The 18,114-nt window shown below is 32.3% G+C and overlaps 2 protein-coding genes and 1 long non-coding RNA gene across 3 annotated transcripts in view; 2 read left to right on the forward strand and 1 right to left on the reverse strand.

The window, feature by feature from the left end:
* The window catches only part of LOC134704925 (beta-2-glycoprotein 1-like), a 74,025-nt gene that overhangs the window by 19,868 nt on the left and 36,043 nt on the right, over window positions 1-18,114 (forward strand). The window lies entirely within an intron of this gene.
* LOC134698552 (uncharacterized) lies at window positions 530-2,307 on the forward strand. The gene is made up of 4 exons (XM_063560501.1): window positions 530-699; window positions 1,120-1,220; window positions 1,530-1,664; window positions 2,118-2,307. Exons 1-4 carry the CDS (start codon window positions 568-570, stop codon window positions 2,305-2,307), a joined length of 558 nt encoding a protein of 185 aa, XP_063416571.1. The 5' UTR covers window positions 530-567.
* Window positions 4,229-11,907, reverse strand: LOC134711285 (uncharacterized). The gene is made up of 3 exons (XR_010106161.1): window positions 11,313-11,907; window positions 4,682-4,771; window positions 4,229-4,268 (listed from the first exon to the last, which is right to left on the reverse strand). It is a non-coding gene; the product is annotated as an uncharacterized LOC134711285 (long non-coding RNA).

The following is an 18,114-nucleotide window of genomic DNA, read 5'->3' on the forward strand; positions in this document are numbered from 1 at the left end:
ATCCTTTACATCAGCAGAATTGAAAGTAATTGCAGGTGTTACCGAGACTTTGGCGTTATATTCAAAGATGTTGAAACCAGCATTAGTAAACTTAGTGTGCAAGCTATATGGCGATGGGTCCAATATATCTTCTGTTAGAACAACCAATTTGAAATCACTAAAGGCACTCGTTATGTGCAAGATAAAGAAATGGCCAATTTCAGCAGTTAATGTTGCATTTGCACAATTAAACTTTCGAAGTGCACTAAATGAATGGGAAAGTGAAAACGCTTTTAGTGGGTCATGGAATATGGAAACGGAAAATGGACAACAATATGAAATTCATCGATGGTACGCACAACCGATGATAGCAAAGGGCCAAATGATCCAGCCTATTATAGATCCTAATCATCTGTTTGTCAATAATAGGGCAAGATGTTGTTCTAAAGGTATTTCTGGTATGGGAGTCAGCAGTGAAGCTTGGTGGAAAGTAGCTGGGAATTGCACAGAAAACGGCACAGGTCTATCATTGGAGATAGCTATGTTGGTCACTTTCCGCCGCCAGGAGCATATGTAGCCTCTCTTCCAATGGCCCAGTTTGAAGGGATACTGAGCAATGTTGACAGGCGATTGCAGCTGTATGGAATGGTACAACGAGGAAGTTATAACCAAAGAGCTGTTACCAGCCTGGACTCAGAAACATTTTTTTCAGGGTTTCAGGTAAATATGAAAAATATGTTTAACTGACATTACAAATTAAAATTCATGACCACTGCCATTGATCATACATCAAAAAATGAACAGAAAATATTGTTATGGACTATATTTATGGCTAACTTTAATTATTGTGTACGATGATTTGAAATTGAGCCTTTGATCATGAGACATGAAAGCTTAAGTCAAGTTTGACGAATTCACTATTTTGGATTATAGGTTGAAAATATTATAAATACAGACTGTTCAATGTTCGATTGGTTAATATTTAAATGATCAGCGTACGGTTAGTATTTTGATAAGTGTAATGTATTGTGTAACCATTTTCTGAAGTCTTCAATAATTATAAATATCATATAAAAGTACTTCGTTATATTTAGATAATTGTTTTTAATGGACAACTTAATACAAAATTAATTTTTTTAGGACTATGACCCAAAGGGGACTGGTGTGTTGAGACCAGATGATATACCAACAGCTTTAGGTGCAGCAGTGTGTTTGTTCAGTCAACGAATGGATTCTAACAGGTGATTTAAACGCTATAATGTGCTCAGTTTTATCGTCAAATGCAGTTTTGTCTCATATATCTCAAAATATTCTCTGTTGATACAGATTTATTTGACCATGCTTGTCGTTAATCTCTCTAAATGGTCAACTATTCAGTGCATATTATGTACATTACTAGTATACTAAATATCATATTTTAATTATTTAAATTGTAAATTATAGGAAGATCTACTCTCAGGCATCTGATTGTCTTATTTTGATAGTTGTTGATGGTATTTTCAATACTATGAACACCATTCCCTGTCATTATATTTAACATTTCATTGTAGAAAATTTTATATGAAGACCTCCAAGAAAACAAGAGTTTATCCAGAACAAAGTCTCAGTCAAAACTGTAGCGCCGATGGAGGAATGGAAGAAACTGAGTTGTACAACTGTTTCAATACTCGTATCATTAAAATAAAGTAAGTCAGGTATATGACAGATGTTATCCATTCGTTTGATATTCTTGAGTTTCTGATTTTGCCATTTGATTAGAGACTTTCTGGTTTAGAAAACCGCAGAGATTTTTTGTGATTTTTCCTTTTACTACATTTCCGTATAAACTATCATGATGTTTTATGTATGACAATGTTTGAAGTTAAAACACACAATCGATGTCAAGTGCACAGTAATTTAATTGCAATGATATTCATAGGCAAAATTGAGAACTGAAAAGTCTTTAAGCTTTTGAACTTCATTAGTCATTAACAGAATTGTGTACAAGCGGATAACATTTTGTCAGCTGTTGATCGGATCTACTTATTTTCTATGGAAATGGGTATTAATAATAATACTACCATTAAACTATATGCTTGATGTATTCGAATGAAATAATATTTATCCCTCAAATGTATGATGTTTTATGTATATTACAGATCAAACCAATTTGATCTCCCTGAAAGAAAAGCTGTTAATCCCAAAAGAAAATGTGGAAGAATTTCTTCATTTGGTGTCCCTAGTAGAGGTGCAGAAGGAGCACGATCTCACCACAAGACAAATGAGGAAAAGATATTAGCGCATAGACGATATGAAATTTCTGATGACAATATAGATTTAAAAAATTAATTGCTGCTGTCCAATTGAATCTGTAATGAAAATGAAAAATAACCACACACATGTCAATTTCTTCATCTGTTATTTAATGCATTTTTTATGTACATTATTTAATGGTTTTTTTTTCATGTGTCTCTTATAATTGGATCTATATTTATATGAAATGTTACAGATTATACACACTAAACACTTGGCCATGTGTTCTGCTTGTTCATGTCTTCTTAAAGATCTTTTATAAGAAAAGCTGGTGCCACACTCCTTGCACGTAAATTTCTGTTGTAAGTGTTTTGCCTTGATGTGTATCTGTAGGTCCTTATTGTGGACATAGTCCTTTCCACAATCCTTACACTTGTATTGCTTCTCCTGAAATAAATTAACAGAAAAATAGATTCAATATACAATGACAAATAAGACAATAAATACAATGTGGTTTGTTGTCGAGCCTGCAATTGTTGTTGCAGAAAACTAGGTATAGGGATAGTGATCCTGTGGCGACTACTGCGGCATGAGCTCAATGTTTAAAAGTTATATATTTTAGAAGTTGGAAAACTCTGATGCTTCATACTTTGTATATAGATGCCTCATGTTACAACGTTATCGTCTGTCACATGTCCGTGCTCCTTGGCCTCATTTTCATGGTTTAGTGACTATTTTAAAAAAGAGTTAGGAATTTTTGTAATGTTAATTTTCTATCTTATTATGGGCAACAGGGTTACTATATTTGGTATGTGCGTACCTTGTAAGTCCCTCATACCCGCCAGACAGTTTTCACATGACATGGGCCTCATATTATGTATCAGTGAATAAGGTAAAGTTCAATATTTCAGATACAATAAGCTATATGTCTAGTATATTCGGTGTATGGAAGGACTGTAAGGTGTACATGTCTACTGGCAGGGGTCATAAAACCTTGACCTCATTTTCATAGTTCAGTGGTTATAGTTAAGTTTTTGTGTTTTTCTTATACTGTATGCACTAGATCTACTATATTTGGTGTATGGGATGATTGTAAGGTGTACATATCTAACTGGTAGGTGTCATTTGACCTTGACCTAATTTTCATGGTTCATTGATTAAGTTATGTTTTTTTTATTAAATGCTATATGCAATAGGTCAACTTTATTTGGTGCATAGACATATTTAGAATGTACATGACAATCTCGCAGGTTTTTGCCTTGATCTCATTTTCAAAGTTCATTGCTCAGTGTTAAGTTTTGTGTTTTGGTCTGTTTTTCTAAATTATATGCATTTGGTCAAATATATTTGTTGTATGGAGGTATTAAACTATGCATGTCCACCTGGCATGATTCATCTGACCTTGACCTCATTTCAGGGTTCATAAGTCAGTAATTAATGTTCATGGTTAAGTCTGTTTCTAAGAAACTATAAGCAATAAAAAAAACTATATTCTATGTATTGAATGGTTGTAAGGTGTACATGCATTTATTGATTGGTTTATATGACCTTGACCTCGTTTTCTTGGATCATATTAAGTTGATGTGATAGTATAATACCAATGAATAGTAAAGAAAGCGAGACATTTCAGCGTGTGCACTCTTGTGAAAATCATATATGAAGTTCGTCGTCAAGACATTACAATAAGGATTCATGTCACAAGTACTGTGCTCCGTTTTCTAGTGCTTTCGAAGCTCCAAGGTTTTGCTAACTATTGGTAGCCGCTTTGTGTCTTACGTAGGTTCCATGTTCATTTTATTTCAAGTCGTTTAGGTTATAATAGTTTGCATTTTGTTTACACTCAGATAAAATTTATTTGTTCAATGTGGGATTCAATTAATCATCTAAAGTTTACCTGCACATGATTCAAAACATGAGATCGAAACAGAGTCCTTGATACATATTTTTTAGGACACTGTGCACAACTGAAAGGAGATTCCTCATGTTCTCTTTTCTTATGGACTCTTAGACCCTGCGTGTTTGGTATGTTTTCCCACATTTGTCACATTGTTGAGTCGCTGAAATAACAAAATATTGATTTAAATTTTATATTTGTCATTAAAAATATTCTGGAGTGACCACTTATGCAATACTGAAGAGTTATCAGTCACAATTTGAATATTTCGTATTCACAAAACCCTTGATTGGTTATACTCTAAGTTATAAAGATGTCTACTGCCATCAAATAAATTATATATTTCTTTTAACTCAGGATTGTTTTAACATTGAAGTGAACGGACGTTGACAACGACCTTGTTTACAGAAATCTTGAGAGTTCAATTTCAGTTTGTCTTTTACTTTTACTATATTTTATTGCTTTCTATGTAATGTATTGCACGATTGTTTGTTGTTTGCTCCACGTCCAGTGGGAACTATCTAAAGCATTATTCGGACGAGTATTGTTATTCGACAGTTTCCAAATACATCTTACCAGTGACCGTTTTTTCCAAAGGGGTACTTGCACTCTGGGTTTCAGGTTCAAAAATAAGAATTGACCCGTCGTGACCTGATATATCCTTTCCTGTAATATATAATCAAAGTAACATCAGAGGACCTCAAGTTGTGTTGAATTATTGATAAATGACAGGTGTTTATATTATACTTGCTGGACAGATATGATCACCTTACAATATAGTACATATAACATTATTTGCTATGCTATAAATATATATCATATCTGAGATACTGACTTGAACTAGGATACTTAACTTTGTGAATTATCAATGATTATGTGGTCAAATGAGAACTGTTAGATTGGCATTATGACTACATGTATATAGTTGCACACATACAAAAATAGTTAGCATATAACTTATAATAGAGAATCAACATAGCAAACAATTCTTCGAGTAGCTATATAGTCACTCACCAATGCTCACTGAACTATGATAAAGAGGTTTAAGACAATCATATTAAAAGAGACAAATTGTAATATTGGAGCTAAAGATACCAGATGAACAGCAAACTCATAAACCGAAAATAAACTTACAATTCCATGACTAAAACTAAAAAAGACATGCAGACAAAAAAAAGTACACTTTTCTAAAAACAACATAGAAAACTAAAGACTGAGCAACCTACCATCCAAAATGTTTTGTGACCAAAAGAATCCAAATCTGAAATATATAATTCATCAATATAAAACTTTTTGGATCTTGGATGGCAGCCATAGCTGCCAAGTTTAATTATGCCAACAAGAATTAAAGTTTTACCATAGTTATCTGTGTATAATTTTCACAATTATTCAATAGTTTTGTTGTGTATGATTTACAAATAGAAAAATAGAGATGGCACGACAGGCAAGACCTGAAGAAGGCTGCCTGATTCTTTAAAGTGACATATGAACAACAGAGTCAGTGTGGGGCCACTAAGCTTAACTGCCCGCTTTGCACCAGCCAATTTAAATGAATGCCTAGGGTGGGAATCGAACCCACATACACCAACTCTGTTGTCCCTATATTTTTAAATGAACAAAAAATTATCAAAAATAAATTTAAAAAAATGTATAAATTGGTTAAAATTTAATTATCAATTTATACATGAAAATATTTATCATGTTTATAGGTTGATTTTCAGTGATTCAGATGGCTACTCAGATTGTAAACTCATAGGCTCCAATGCACAGCTACATGAATAGACAGCGTAAGAGTGTTTAAAATTGCTACGGCAGACTTTTGGGGGGAGGAAGGAGCTAAAGGCATGCTTTTTCGAGGAGCTCCATGTATGGTAAATGCGTAGTCCTTTTTTTTTTATAGTTTTACCCAAAGTGTTGACTTGCTAGACCCTCCCCCTTTAAAACTCCTGGATTCTCATCCAATTTGATAGAAATCTAAACTGCTTTGAAACAAGGTTGTTTAGGTAATAAAAATTATGTTTGGGAATAAAATAGAAAGGTTGCTTTAAACATGTTAAATGTTGCTGAACTTTTTGTTTGAATTATCTAGAATATACATGATATACATATCATTTTGGTCTTTTGTGGATAGTTGTCTCATTGGCAATCATACCACATCTTCTTTTTTATATGTACATGTGGTTTTAATCGTGGACATTTTAAATCCATGTTAACTTATGCATGACTCTGGCCTCTGGTACAAATTAGAACATGGAATTATTCATGCAAACTCACAGAAAGATTCTCGAGATTTAAATTTCCACAGAATAATAAATAAACAAAAACATTAAACAATTAACGTACTAAAATTTATGATAAAACATTTAACATACTAAAATTTATGATAAAAGAGATAACAATCCATTATTAGATCGTGAAGTTCCCTTGTCACCTACTTACAGTGTTTATATATCTCAACTTGTATGATTCTCTCGTGTATGTACACAATGTAACAATGTTTTAGATTTTAACAAGAGAAATTTATGTATTACTGAAAAATTATTACACCAGGGTTTTCCATATCACAACCTAGTCATTACATTTACTCAATTTTATCAGCGGTATAAGGACATTATTTATCCAATATAGCTCAACATGCAGACTTCTTAAACGTTCAGGTATTTCACATCCAATTCATTATGGAAATATTCTTTATAAAGCACACAGGTGTCAGTATTTACCTCAGAAACTAACAAACCTTTGAATAGACTTTTTAAGAAGGGATATAGTAACGATACTGTTATCAGGTCATTAAAGATTGCATATTTTGGCGTTAATATTGATTCACTTATAGGGTCTTTGCATTGGAACTAAACACATTTATTAAAAAAACAGTTGTTGGCATGACACTGGTTATGTTCTTCTCATATATGTTATGATGGTATGATACTAAACCCCTAACAGGAAGGATTGTGCTTGATATTCATATGATGAAATCTTAATCTTTCAGTCAGTTTTATTGAAGTCTGGAGCTGGCATGTCAGTTAACTGCTAGTAGTCTTTTGTTTTTTATGTATTATTGTCATTTTGTTTATTTTCTATGGTTACATCTTCTGACATCAGACTCAGACTTCTCTTGAACTGAATTTTAATGTGCGTATTGTTATGCGTTTACTTTTCAAAATTGGCTAGAGGTATAGGGAGAGGGTTGAGATCTCACTAACATAACCCCGCCGGATTTTTGCGCCTGTCCCAAGTCAGGAGCCTCTGGCCTTTGTTAGTCTTGTATTATTTTAATTTTGGTTTCTTGTGTACAATTTGGAAATTAGTATGGCGTTCATTATCACTGAACTATTATATATTTGATTAGGGGCTAACTGAAGGACGCCTCCGGTTGCGTGAATTTCTCGCTACTTTGAAGACCTGTTGGTGACCTTCTGCTGTTGTTTATTTTTCTTTGGTCAGGTTGTTGTCTCTCTGACACATTCCCCATTTCCATTCTCAATTTTAACATTTTGATAAAATAAAATAATACACTAATCTTTTGCAATGTTACTTCAACTTTTAATCTGGGGTTCCAGAAAACTTTTAAAATATCTCTTGCAGTCATATGCAGGGTATACATGGTATATAGCTCATAGGTTTGTCTCTATAAACATGATAAAGATTTTGCTAAGTTTACTCATGCAGAATCCCAATATCGCTTTCATTAGTATATATAGATACATGTGTGCTCAAATAACCATTTGAATTAGTCTCAAAATTGATATATCTAACTCAATTGAGTAGATCTAGCTCAAAGTTTACTCATAAATGTAAGTGATCATATTTGCTCAATTTAAGATCTCATGGGTGCTCGTAGTGATTGGAAACTGTTTGTATTTGCTCAAGTACTCATGTATGCGTGAACATATGTCTAATTCAAATACCTAAAATTTTACATGGATTACACAACTTAATAATTTTGGCAATACATTAGTCCTATAATATATGCCTTCGCATTATATACTCACTATTTAACGTTTTCATGCTGATATTTTCATTTTTTATTTTTTGTCTAATGCGAATACTAGTCCTATAACATATGACCTCGGAGGCTTTATTCACTATTTACATTTGCTGTTCTGATATTTTCTTTTTACTATCAATGTGCCACCCGAGGTCATATCGCGATGTACAGTAAATGCTAGTTTAGATTTTCACAATATTCTTTCCGCAGTCAAACCAGGGCGGAAAGTGCTAAAGGAAAATGATCAATTCCGATATGACTTCGTATTAGACAAAAAATAAAAAATGAAAATATCAGCATGAAAACGTTAAATAGTGAATATATAATGCGAAGGCATATATTATAGGACTAAACAAGGGCACATTGATAGTAAAAAGAAAATATCAGAACAGCAAATGTAAATAGTGAATAAAGCCTCCGAGGTCATATGTTATAGGACTAAAAAATAGTCCATCTCTATTGGAAGAATACTCTGAATATTACATACATGTAAAATACAATTATTTCAACCAATAATTATATATAAGAATTACTTACAAATTCATTAACAAAATCTGCTTTTTTTCTAGTCAAGGGACGTAATTATTCAAATATACTAATGCAAGTAAGTAAGTCGGAGAAGGAGCGAAAATCCGAAACAGTACCTTAAAAAACAGAAAATAGTTCCAAGTGTGTCCAAGTGATCAATCTACTTGTTATTTACCAAGAAAAGAAATTTAACTTAAAAAATTGTTGAGATCTTTTAAAAAAAAACACAAATTGTTGCATTTAAGAATACAAAGAAAGTAACCTTATCTTTTAGGGCCTTGCAGGTTCTTGTTACTCCTACCCAATCTGCTGGTATTTTCAAAATGGCTGCGGGGGACGCGGCCTGAAAATAATTTTAATATTGTGTCAGATTAAATATTCCTGATTTTGCTACGTTAATATTATAGACAAATATGCTACAAACGGTTTAAAGATGTCACTCTAAATCAAATAATTGAAATATAATTACCTTTCTGTGTGTAATTGCGTGAATTGATTTTCTCTCGCTCGCTCTTGCTCACTTGATGAATATGCATTCGTGGTATTCATCCGCAACAACAATTTTTCGGTATATCATTGATATTGAAGATCGTTTGATTAATATACGAATATTTCTAACGACAAAACATTTTCATATTATTAATTTGCATTTAAAAAAATCAAAAAAATCTTAGTATCCATTGAAAACATGAATTTTAAAGAAGCGACAAGGAATTTTGTTCTGCACTATAATGTCCGCGGGTTCATACGGTTAATTTCCCAACACGAATTATATATGCATTTCTTTGATCTTTGAAAATCTTTGAAAAGTAGGCGATGGCAATACACCCGAGGCCCCTCAGGGGCCTCTGATGTAAAAAGTAAAATCACAAAAATACTGAACTCAGAGGAAAATCAATTTGGAAAGTCCATAAACACATGGCAAAATCAAAAAACAAAACGCATCAAAAACGAATGGACAAGAACTGTCATATTCCTGACTTGGTACAGGCATTTTCAAATGTAGAAAATGGTGGATTAAACCTGGTTCTATAGCGCTAACCCTCTCACTTTAATAACAGTCTCATCAAATTCCGTTACATTTACATGATGCGTTAAATAAACAGTCACAATCAATAAAATAGTCAAAATATGGGAACATCAGTCAATGATAACTAAGTCATAGGTGCAACAATGTATATCAAGAAAAAGATAATCATGAGATTTTTAATAAAGTTCCAGATTTTTATTTTTCAACAATAGATTTATCATTTTTAACTTGTGATCAGAAACCTTAAAATTCTTATAACTTTCAGCCAAAAAAAAAAAAAAAAAAAAGTAATTTGAATTGAAATTTTCCTTAGATGAATATTAAAAACAATCGATTCTGTTATTTAGTTTCATCGGAAATATCAATTATGGACTATGTTTTCTTAACAAACGAAACAAACAAAACAAAACAAAACTCAAGAATAATGAATAAAAAACAACATTTTAAGGTAGCCAGAGGGTCCTTCACTTACCATGTTGCAAATGTTATACCCTTGGACTACCTAAAGTACATTTCCTTATAAAATCCAGATGATATTAAATTATAGTCTGACTGAATAACACAGTTGTGTTCTGTTCAGGGGTGATGAAAGAATTTCTAGAAAAACACATATTTGAAAATTTGAAAACTTTTCAGGTAAGGGAACAATCATTTGATTCTGAGTTGAGTGCCAGGCCAGGTAGATTCGATCATGTCAAATTTTTATTAAGACAGTTTTACGGTTCAGAAAATATATTACAAATACTGCAAAACAATACCAATTTTTACTGAAAAAGTACACGGAGATAAGAAACGATTAGCCTGAATTTTATTTTCAAATTTATCGAGGTTAGAAGAAATTTATGAAAAAGCTGTCAGCCCTACAACCACCAACCCGACCCCCTTTCCCCTGGAGTTTTACCAAGAAATGTACTTTTCAACAACAATAAAAATACAAATAGAACATAACTCATAAATGAATCTGTCTCGGGCACTTTCACAATGACAAGCATGAATCAAGGTTAATTTAATATCATATAGGTTGCCATATATGCATCTGCATATTTGCCAATAAACAGTATGTGATCACGAGTTTTAATTGTATATACTTTCAATAATGCAGATGGGCAACTTATTAATTTCTTATGCTAGTATTTAATTTTGTAGCTGTCTTAATTGTTGGAAAAGAGGGGCGAAAGATACCAGAGGAACATAGTGAAAACGTATAATAGTCGTTATCTCGGGATCACATAACAGTTTTTAGTATATCTGCGGATGCGTATACATACTTCAACGTTTATGATACGACCCCGTCCAATAGAAAACCAACAGAGTGATTCAAAATTTTGCAATGACTCAAATCATGAAGTTTACATCATTAGACTCATAACAATTGATAGCTAAAATAAAATTACTAAAATTATGAGTTGATCATGTGTTCATAAGTGCCCAGACTATCTATATACCATCAATACTGTCCAACGATATATCCTTAAAAAGTAAAAATAATTCATTTAAATAGAACAAATTGTTAAAAAGAAAAAGAAAGTCAATTGATTAGTTGTGATCCATTGCATGTTATTAACAACTTAATATATAGAGAATTAATAATTTAAAAAGAACTTCATATATGTAAATATATTTCAATAAAATATTAACAAAAATAAAAGGTTAAAACTTACCTCAACCTTTGTCTCTGTTAATTGGTCTTTCATTTTATCTTGTAAGTAAAATAACAGAAAATGTTTTTAAAATACTCCGACCAAACTAGTGAAGGTGAGCTCCAGCAAAATAGATCCTAGAATAGTCTTGTATAAATAGCGAATTTCAAAGGCCTTGTAAATTGTATAAACAGAAAACAGAAGTGTTTTTTTTTTTATATATCAAGACAAATCAAGATTTTATTCTGCTCCTCTTGAACCATACACATGGGTTCAATTACCGGATATTCATAATGTTAAAGGTTCATCTGAGGGAATTGAAAAATATGGCTGTTTTTACACACACATATCTATTAAGAGAACAGACAAACTGATGCATCTAGGAAAGTATTTAGGATTATGTACCCTTGTGTTGCTTCAATGCTAAACATATGGAATTTTTATAGAAAATCCACAGCCTTTATCCTTGTTTAATCATATTTGGTAATTTTATGACCAATAGATATAAGATAATTGCATGCAGTGCCAGCATTGATTTCCTTAAAACAAGTTTAATAACGTAGTTATTGGTTAGAACAAATAAAAATATGGACCAAATCAAGTACACCTTTTAGGGTGCGCTCGACTTTAGTTACTCTGCACGAGGTATTTTGAAATTAACAGGTTGGTTAAAACTTTTTGTAAAAAAAACCCCTAGCACATCATAGAAAAGCAAGTGAGTAATCTATGTTTCAAATTTTATAACAAAAATCTCTTTATTGAAGGCTGTGGATTTTCTATAAAAGTCTTGGGTTTATTTGCCACAAAGTACTTATTTTCTATTAAATGCAATGCAACCGTAAATAATAATGCTTTGCATCAAGTTCCCCTAGTACATGTTTAAAATGGACTGTATCTATTATTCATTATATCTGTAGTTTTGATACAATTGATGTTTTAAAAAAAAACGTACAAAAATGGTTACAGAAGGGTACATAAACATTAAGGTTCATCATAACCTTTTGGCTAAAATGGCCGTATTTACACCCCAAATTTTACTCTGAGTACAGACTAACCTATACACCTGCAACAGTTTTAAGGGATGGCAGGAACTAGATATATAAATTTTAAATGCATTTTATGTTTCAGAAAATTATTAACTTTTCTAGATTTTGCTATCCATTTTTTTTCGTTCCTGCAGAAGGTGCAAAAATTAACTAAGTAGTGAAAACGATTGAGAAGCTCCCCTCATATAATCAATGTTGTGAGTAGTATTGATTTAAATGGACAATAGATGGACAATAGACACTTGTAAACAATAGGTGATTTAACAGGTTTAAACTGTGTAACTGAGTGGACCGTATCAAATGAAACTCGGGTGTTTGTTTATTTTGCTATCTTCTGCAGACTGGAAAAAAATGCACATCAAAATGCAGGTAAGTTTTTCATTTTCTGAAACGTAGACTTCATATAACTTTTATATATCTAGTTCCTGCCATGCCTTAAAACTTTCCTGAATGTACCAGTTTGTCTGTACTCATAGTAATTTTTGAGGTGTAAACACGGCCATATTTTTCAATTCCTTATGATGAACCTTAAAGCGCGGCAGGATATATAAAGTCTATATTTGAGAAAAAAAACCACACTAACTTACCTGGTTTTTTAGTTGCATTTTTTTAATATATAGACATTAGACATTAGACATTAGACATTATTTTATTTTTTCCAATCATGGGCCCTTGTCAGGCAAGATACAAAAACATCATAATACAATGATTATATAAACATTAGTGAAATACACAATAAGTAATACACAAATAATAAATTGATAATATGAGCAATGTAGGATATAATTATAGTAAGAGACATTGAGTGGCAATGAGGCCGATTTAATATTAAAAGGATATGATATTAAGTTTATTTTAAAATACGGAAACTAAAAAATAGCAAAAATAGAACCGGGAATATAGTATCTCAATCTGCAGTAGTTCTCCTCATGACCAGTGCACAGTAGTGAGGGACTTCATCACAACAATGCAAGGTCATCAAGGGGGGATCCTTCAGAACTAGCTACAGATACATGAGATTACTCCAATAGTGATTCTCCTCATGACTAATGCACAATAGCAAGGGTTACATTGCTACTGGACAATATTCATCAAGGGACGGTGCTCTAGAACTCACTATGGAGAAAATATAAAGTTCAAATTACAAGTATAGAGGGATATACCCATTAAAACTTTTCATATTTCTTAATGAACATGCATAATTCTGATAATAAATTCTCATCTTCATTATTCATTAACAATATCAGTTTTTGTTTAGGGTCAAGATATTGAAAATTCTTGCAGCAATTATTTATCATTGTTATCATGTCTTTCCTTTGATCTGATAAACTATCACAGTTAAAAAGAAAATGTGTTTCATCTTCGACCTCATTACTACAACATCTCTTACATATTCTATTGTGTCGGGGAGTATTACTATATCTACCTCTCTCTATAAGTAAATGGTGAGCAGATATGCGAAATCTTGTTAGACTCCGTCTATCTTCAAATTTTTTAACAATATCAAGATATTTTTCACAACCAAAATTTGCTTTAAACGTAACATATGTGCAAAGTTTTCCTTCTGAGTGAGTTTTGAGATTCTTTTCCCAATCTTTTAACATGGCAATTCTTAGTTTTCTGTTGTCAATTGGTTTAGCCATGTCTGAGGATATTTGATAATTATTAATCAGTGAAAGAAGTTTTTCAGATGACATATACCATGATGGTTTCTTTGACTCATACAATTTCTTTGATTCTATAAATGCATTATATAACAATGGAAAGTTAGTGTCTGACTTTTCTAATCTGTAATAGTATTTAGTCATTGCTTTAATCATGTTAAAATATATTGGTAGTCTTCCCAACTCAGTTAATACTGCAAAATTGGTGCTTTTTTTTTGGAGCTCCAAGAATAAATTTACAGAATTTAGTATGAAGTTTTTCAGCAGGTAATTTAGAATAAATATGGTCAAATGAAAAAATTCCATTTCTATATTTAGACGACATAGGATTAAAGGCACCCCATATCTCACAGCTGTATAGCAAGATGGGTTTGATGGTATGATCAAAACATGCATGCTTGTTTTGACTGAAGGATGCAAGGATAAAAAATCTTTAGATAACTTAAAATAGGCTTTTAGAGCCTTTTTATACAATTCATCCTGGGCTATTGTAAAGGAGCCAGATGCACAAAAATGTATACCCAAATATTTATATGTTTTAACACACTCTAGTTTTACACCATTTAGCATAAAATCATATTTGTTAATCAATCTACCTGCCTTGTTGAATATAAAAACCTTTGTTTTGTTTGTATTCACACTTAAGCACCAATCATTGCAGTAATTTTGCAAAATGTCCAATTTTTTTAGCAAACCATTCGGAGATGTTGACAATAAAACAATATCGTCAGCATACATAAGGCAGGGTAAATCTTGATCATTTATTGAAACTGGGTCTTCAGAGTGTTTTAAATAGTTTGTCAAATTATTAATAAAGATCTTGAAGAGGTTTGGACTCAGATTGTCTCCTTGTTTCACCCCCAGGTGCGTTGAAAAGGAATTTGTTAAGTTTTCATTTACCTTTACAGATGATTTACTTACTTCATACATGCTTTTGATGATGTTGTAAAAAGAAGATCACACCCCAATATCTAGTAGTTTCAATTTGATTCCAGTGTGAATAACAGTATCAAAGGCCTTTTTGAAGTCAACAAAGCAGGCATATAGTCTTCCACCAGGGTTATTACACCGGATATGATATAAATAGGTTACATTACAGACCTGGAAATGGTCCCTTCATTAAACTAAAATTTTTAGGAAATCCATTGAAGAATTAAAAAGTTATTTTAGTTTTAATATATCGACACATATACGGGCCCAGGTCATTTCATGTCCACTTTCAGGTCGTTGGTGTATCCCGATATGGACTTCTTAGCCCCTAAGAAAGACCGTATACAATAAAGATCGACTTGTTTGGAAGAGAAAGTCGCTTAATTACACCACATTCGCCAATTAGTTGAAGCGTTAAATAAAGAAAGATGCTTATTAAACACAGGGTACATTTTATATTTCAAAAACATTTACAGCTATAGGTATATTCGACGTTCCGAATCCTCTAGTCCTATTAAATAAACCTTCGTAGGTATATATCGTCTTCATTCGACGTTTTTAATCGGATCTTTTTTACTATCAATTCTGAACGGGCCCCATTCTGAACCACGAGACTTTTGATTGTTAAAAAAAAAATTCCGATAAGACAGCTGTGAACGGATCCAGTGACGAGAAGACGGACCTTAGGAAGAACGAACAAACTTATATTAAGCCTTCTGTGTCTTAACACAAAACCGGAAGTTAGATTTCTACTTCTAATTCAAGAAATCATCTTACTATAAGCACAATGGCACAAATCGACAATTCTACCAAAATATCTTCCTGCGGGAGCTTATAAAAGCTCCTACATTTGAGGGAAATTCATTGTTTATTAATCAATATTATTAGTACCATCCAAATTTAGCTTAGCTATAAATGTTTCAGTATAAACCTGTGCGAGACGTATTGATTATGATCATTCTATTTGGTTAAAGTTGATTGATGTAGTTGCAGGTGCTTACCCTTCCGGAGCACATAGGACCACTCCGGTTTTTGGCGGCGTTCGTGTTTCTCAAGTCTTCAGTTTTCAGTTTTCTATGTTGTGCTTTGTGTACTATTGTTTGTCTATTTGTCTGGTTTTTTTTTGTAGCCATGGCGTTGTCAGTTTATTTTTGACTTATTAGTTTGAATGTCCCTCTGGTATCCTTCGCCTCTCCTTTATGAATTGCTATTTCATTTTTATGATTGTTTTTTCTTAGATGTTCAAGACATCTCCCCAAGTGATTTATTACTGCAAACAGGATATGGGTGCGTATGCAATATTCGATACAGTGGTACCTGTATCATACGACACCTAAGTTAAATTACACATTTTGTCGGACTCAAAAATAATTTCTTTGTATATTCTTGTGATTCCTTACTTACTCAGTTGTTATTCATTAATATTGCTTACTAATTATCAAGGTTTACGCTTCATATTAAAATAAGACAATGTGTTTGTGATTGCCAACGACACAACTCTCCATCCAAGACCACATGTCGTTAAAGTAAACAATTATAGCTAGGTTACTGGATGATCTTCAACTTGGAGAATCGGATAACACTATAAAGCAATTGGGGGCTTCATACAGGGCCCCTAAATTACCAGTATGACCAGTATAAAACAATTCAGATGAGAAAACCAATAAAAGAAAAACAAGCGTGAATATACAGCAACAAACAAAAACCACAGCCGGGTTAAACATTTTTCTGGATCCAAGATTCCCTTAGACAGTGGTGGTATACAGCACGATAAAAATCAGTTGAAAACGACCAAAAATCAGTTAAAAACGACCAAAAATCATCAAATTGATATAGGCCAAATAAACATTTAACAATTATAATTATATCAAAGAATTTGATAAAAATTACACAATAAAAACATACAGTACCATGAGTCCGTTTCCTGGTGTAAGTGGTATAGCGTTATCGCAAACATTTCTTTTGTTCTTTGCAATTTTTTTTGGGGGGGGGGGGGGGGTAATGGCATTTAGTTCTTGTATTTGCATTAGAAGAAGAATGTGTTACTAATCCGTTTGTGCTTTTTTTGCATTTGTTGGTGTTGCATTTCATTAATCAAATATTTTCATGCAAAACACTATAATCAAGTTTGGAATTATTTACTAGTATCTTTGAAAAATATCACAAATTGTCAGCAAAAATTCAGTAGTTTTCATAACTAAATAGTTTTATCAAAAAGTTCACTTTTAAAATTACACAATGTTTAAAGAAAATACAACAATGTGTCAAAACTAAACCACTCCATAGCATATGTACACTGCGTTCCAGTATTGGTCTAAATTTCTCGTTCCATTATTATATTCCTCTTTCAATCTCATCATCCGTGCTTCTAGATTTCGCCATTTTCTTTTTCTTTTCGTGTAAGTAGTCTGTAGTGTAACCTATTTTAATCATATCCGGTGTGATATGTCGGACTATCGAACCGTCGGACTATCGAACTGTCGGACTGTCGAGCGGACCCCATTACAATATTTATCAATAATTGTCTTGATTACAAACATGTGGTCAGAGGTCCTAGCTTTTTTTGTGAAGCCAATTTGGCAGCCATCAATTATTTTGTGTTCGACTAGAAATTTGTCTAGTCGGGAATTTAAAATAGAATTAAACAATTTTCCTATTGAACTAGTTATGGTCAAACCACGATAGTTATTAGGATCAAGAATATCATTAGCCTTATGTAAGGGTGCTATATATCCTTCTGCCCATTTTTCAGGATAAATGCCATTACTCAAACAAGAGTTGAATATTTTTTTGAAGCAACCAACTAAAATACTTTGGCTGCATTTAATCATATTATTTGTAATATTGTCCAAACCAGGGGATTTATTCCACTTTAATTTTGAGATGGCAGTGATAATTTCATTATCAGTTATTACAAAATCTAATTCATTAAAACATTTCGGGGATATCTCTGCAGATTCTAAACTCTCCTCAAGATGTTTAACCCTATCTAAAAAATTATCATTAACCTTATTTAAATCTTTAAAGTGATGAAGCCAATCAGATGGTGATATATTGTTAACTGAAGAATCATGATTTTTGTCCTGTAACTTATTAATCAATCCCCAGTATAATTTTGGATTGTCCTCATGAAGAGTTTCTAACTGTTCTAAAATATCTGCCTTAAAAACTTTCTTTTTGTTT

The sequence above is a fragment of the Mytilus trossulus genome, chromosome 1 (assembly GCF_036588685.1).
Source record: "Mytilus trossulus isolate FHL-02 chromosome 1, PNRI_Mtr1.1.1.hap1, whole genome shotgun sequence".
NCBI lineage: Eukaryota > Metazoa > Mollusca > Bivalvia > Mytilida > Mytilidae > Mytilus > Mytilus trossulus.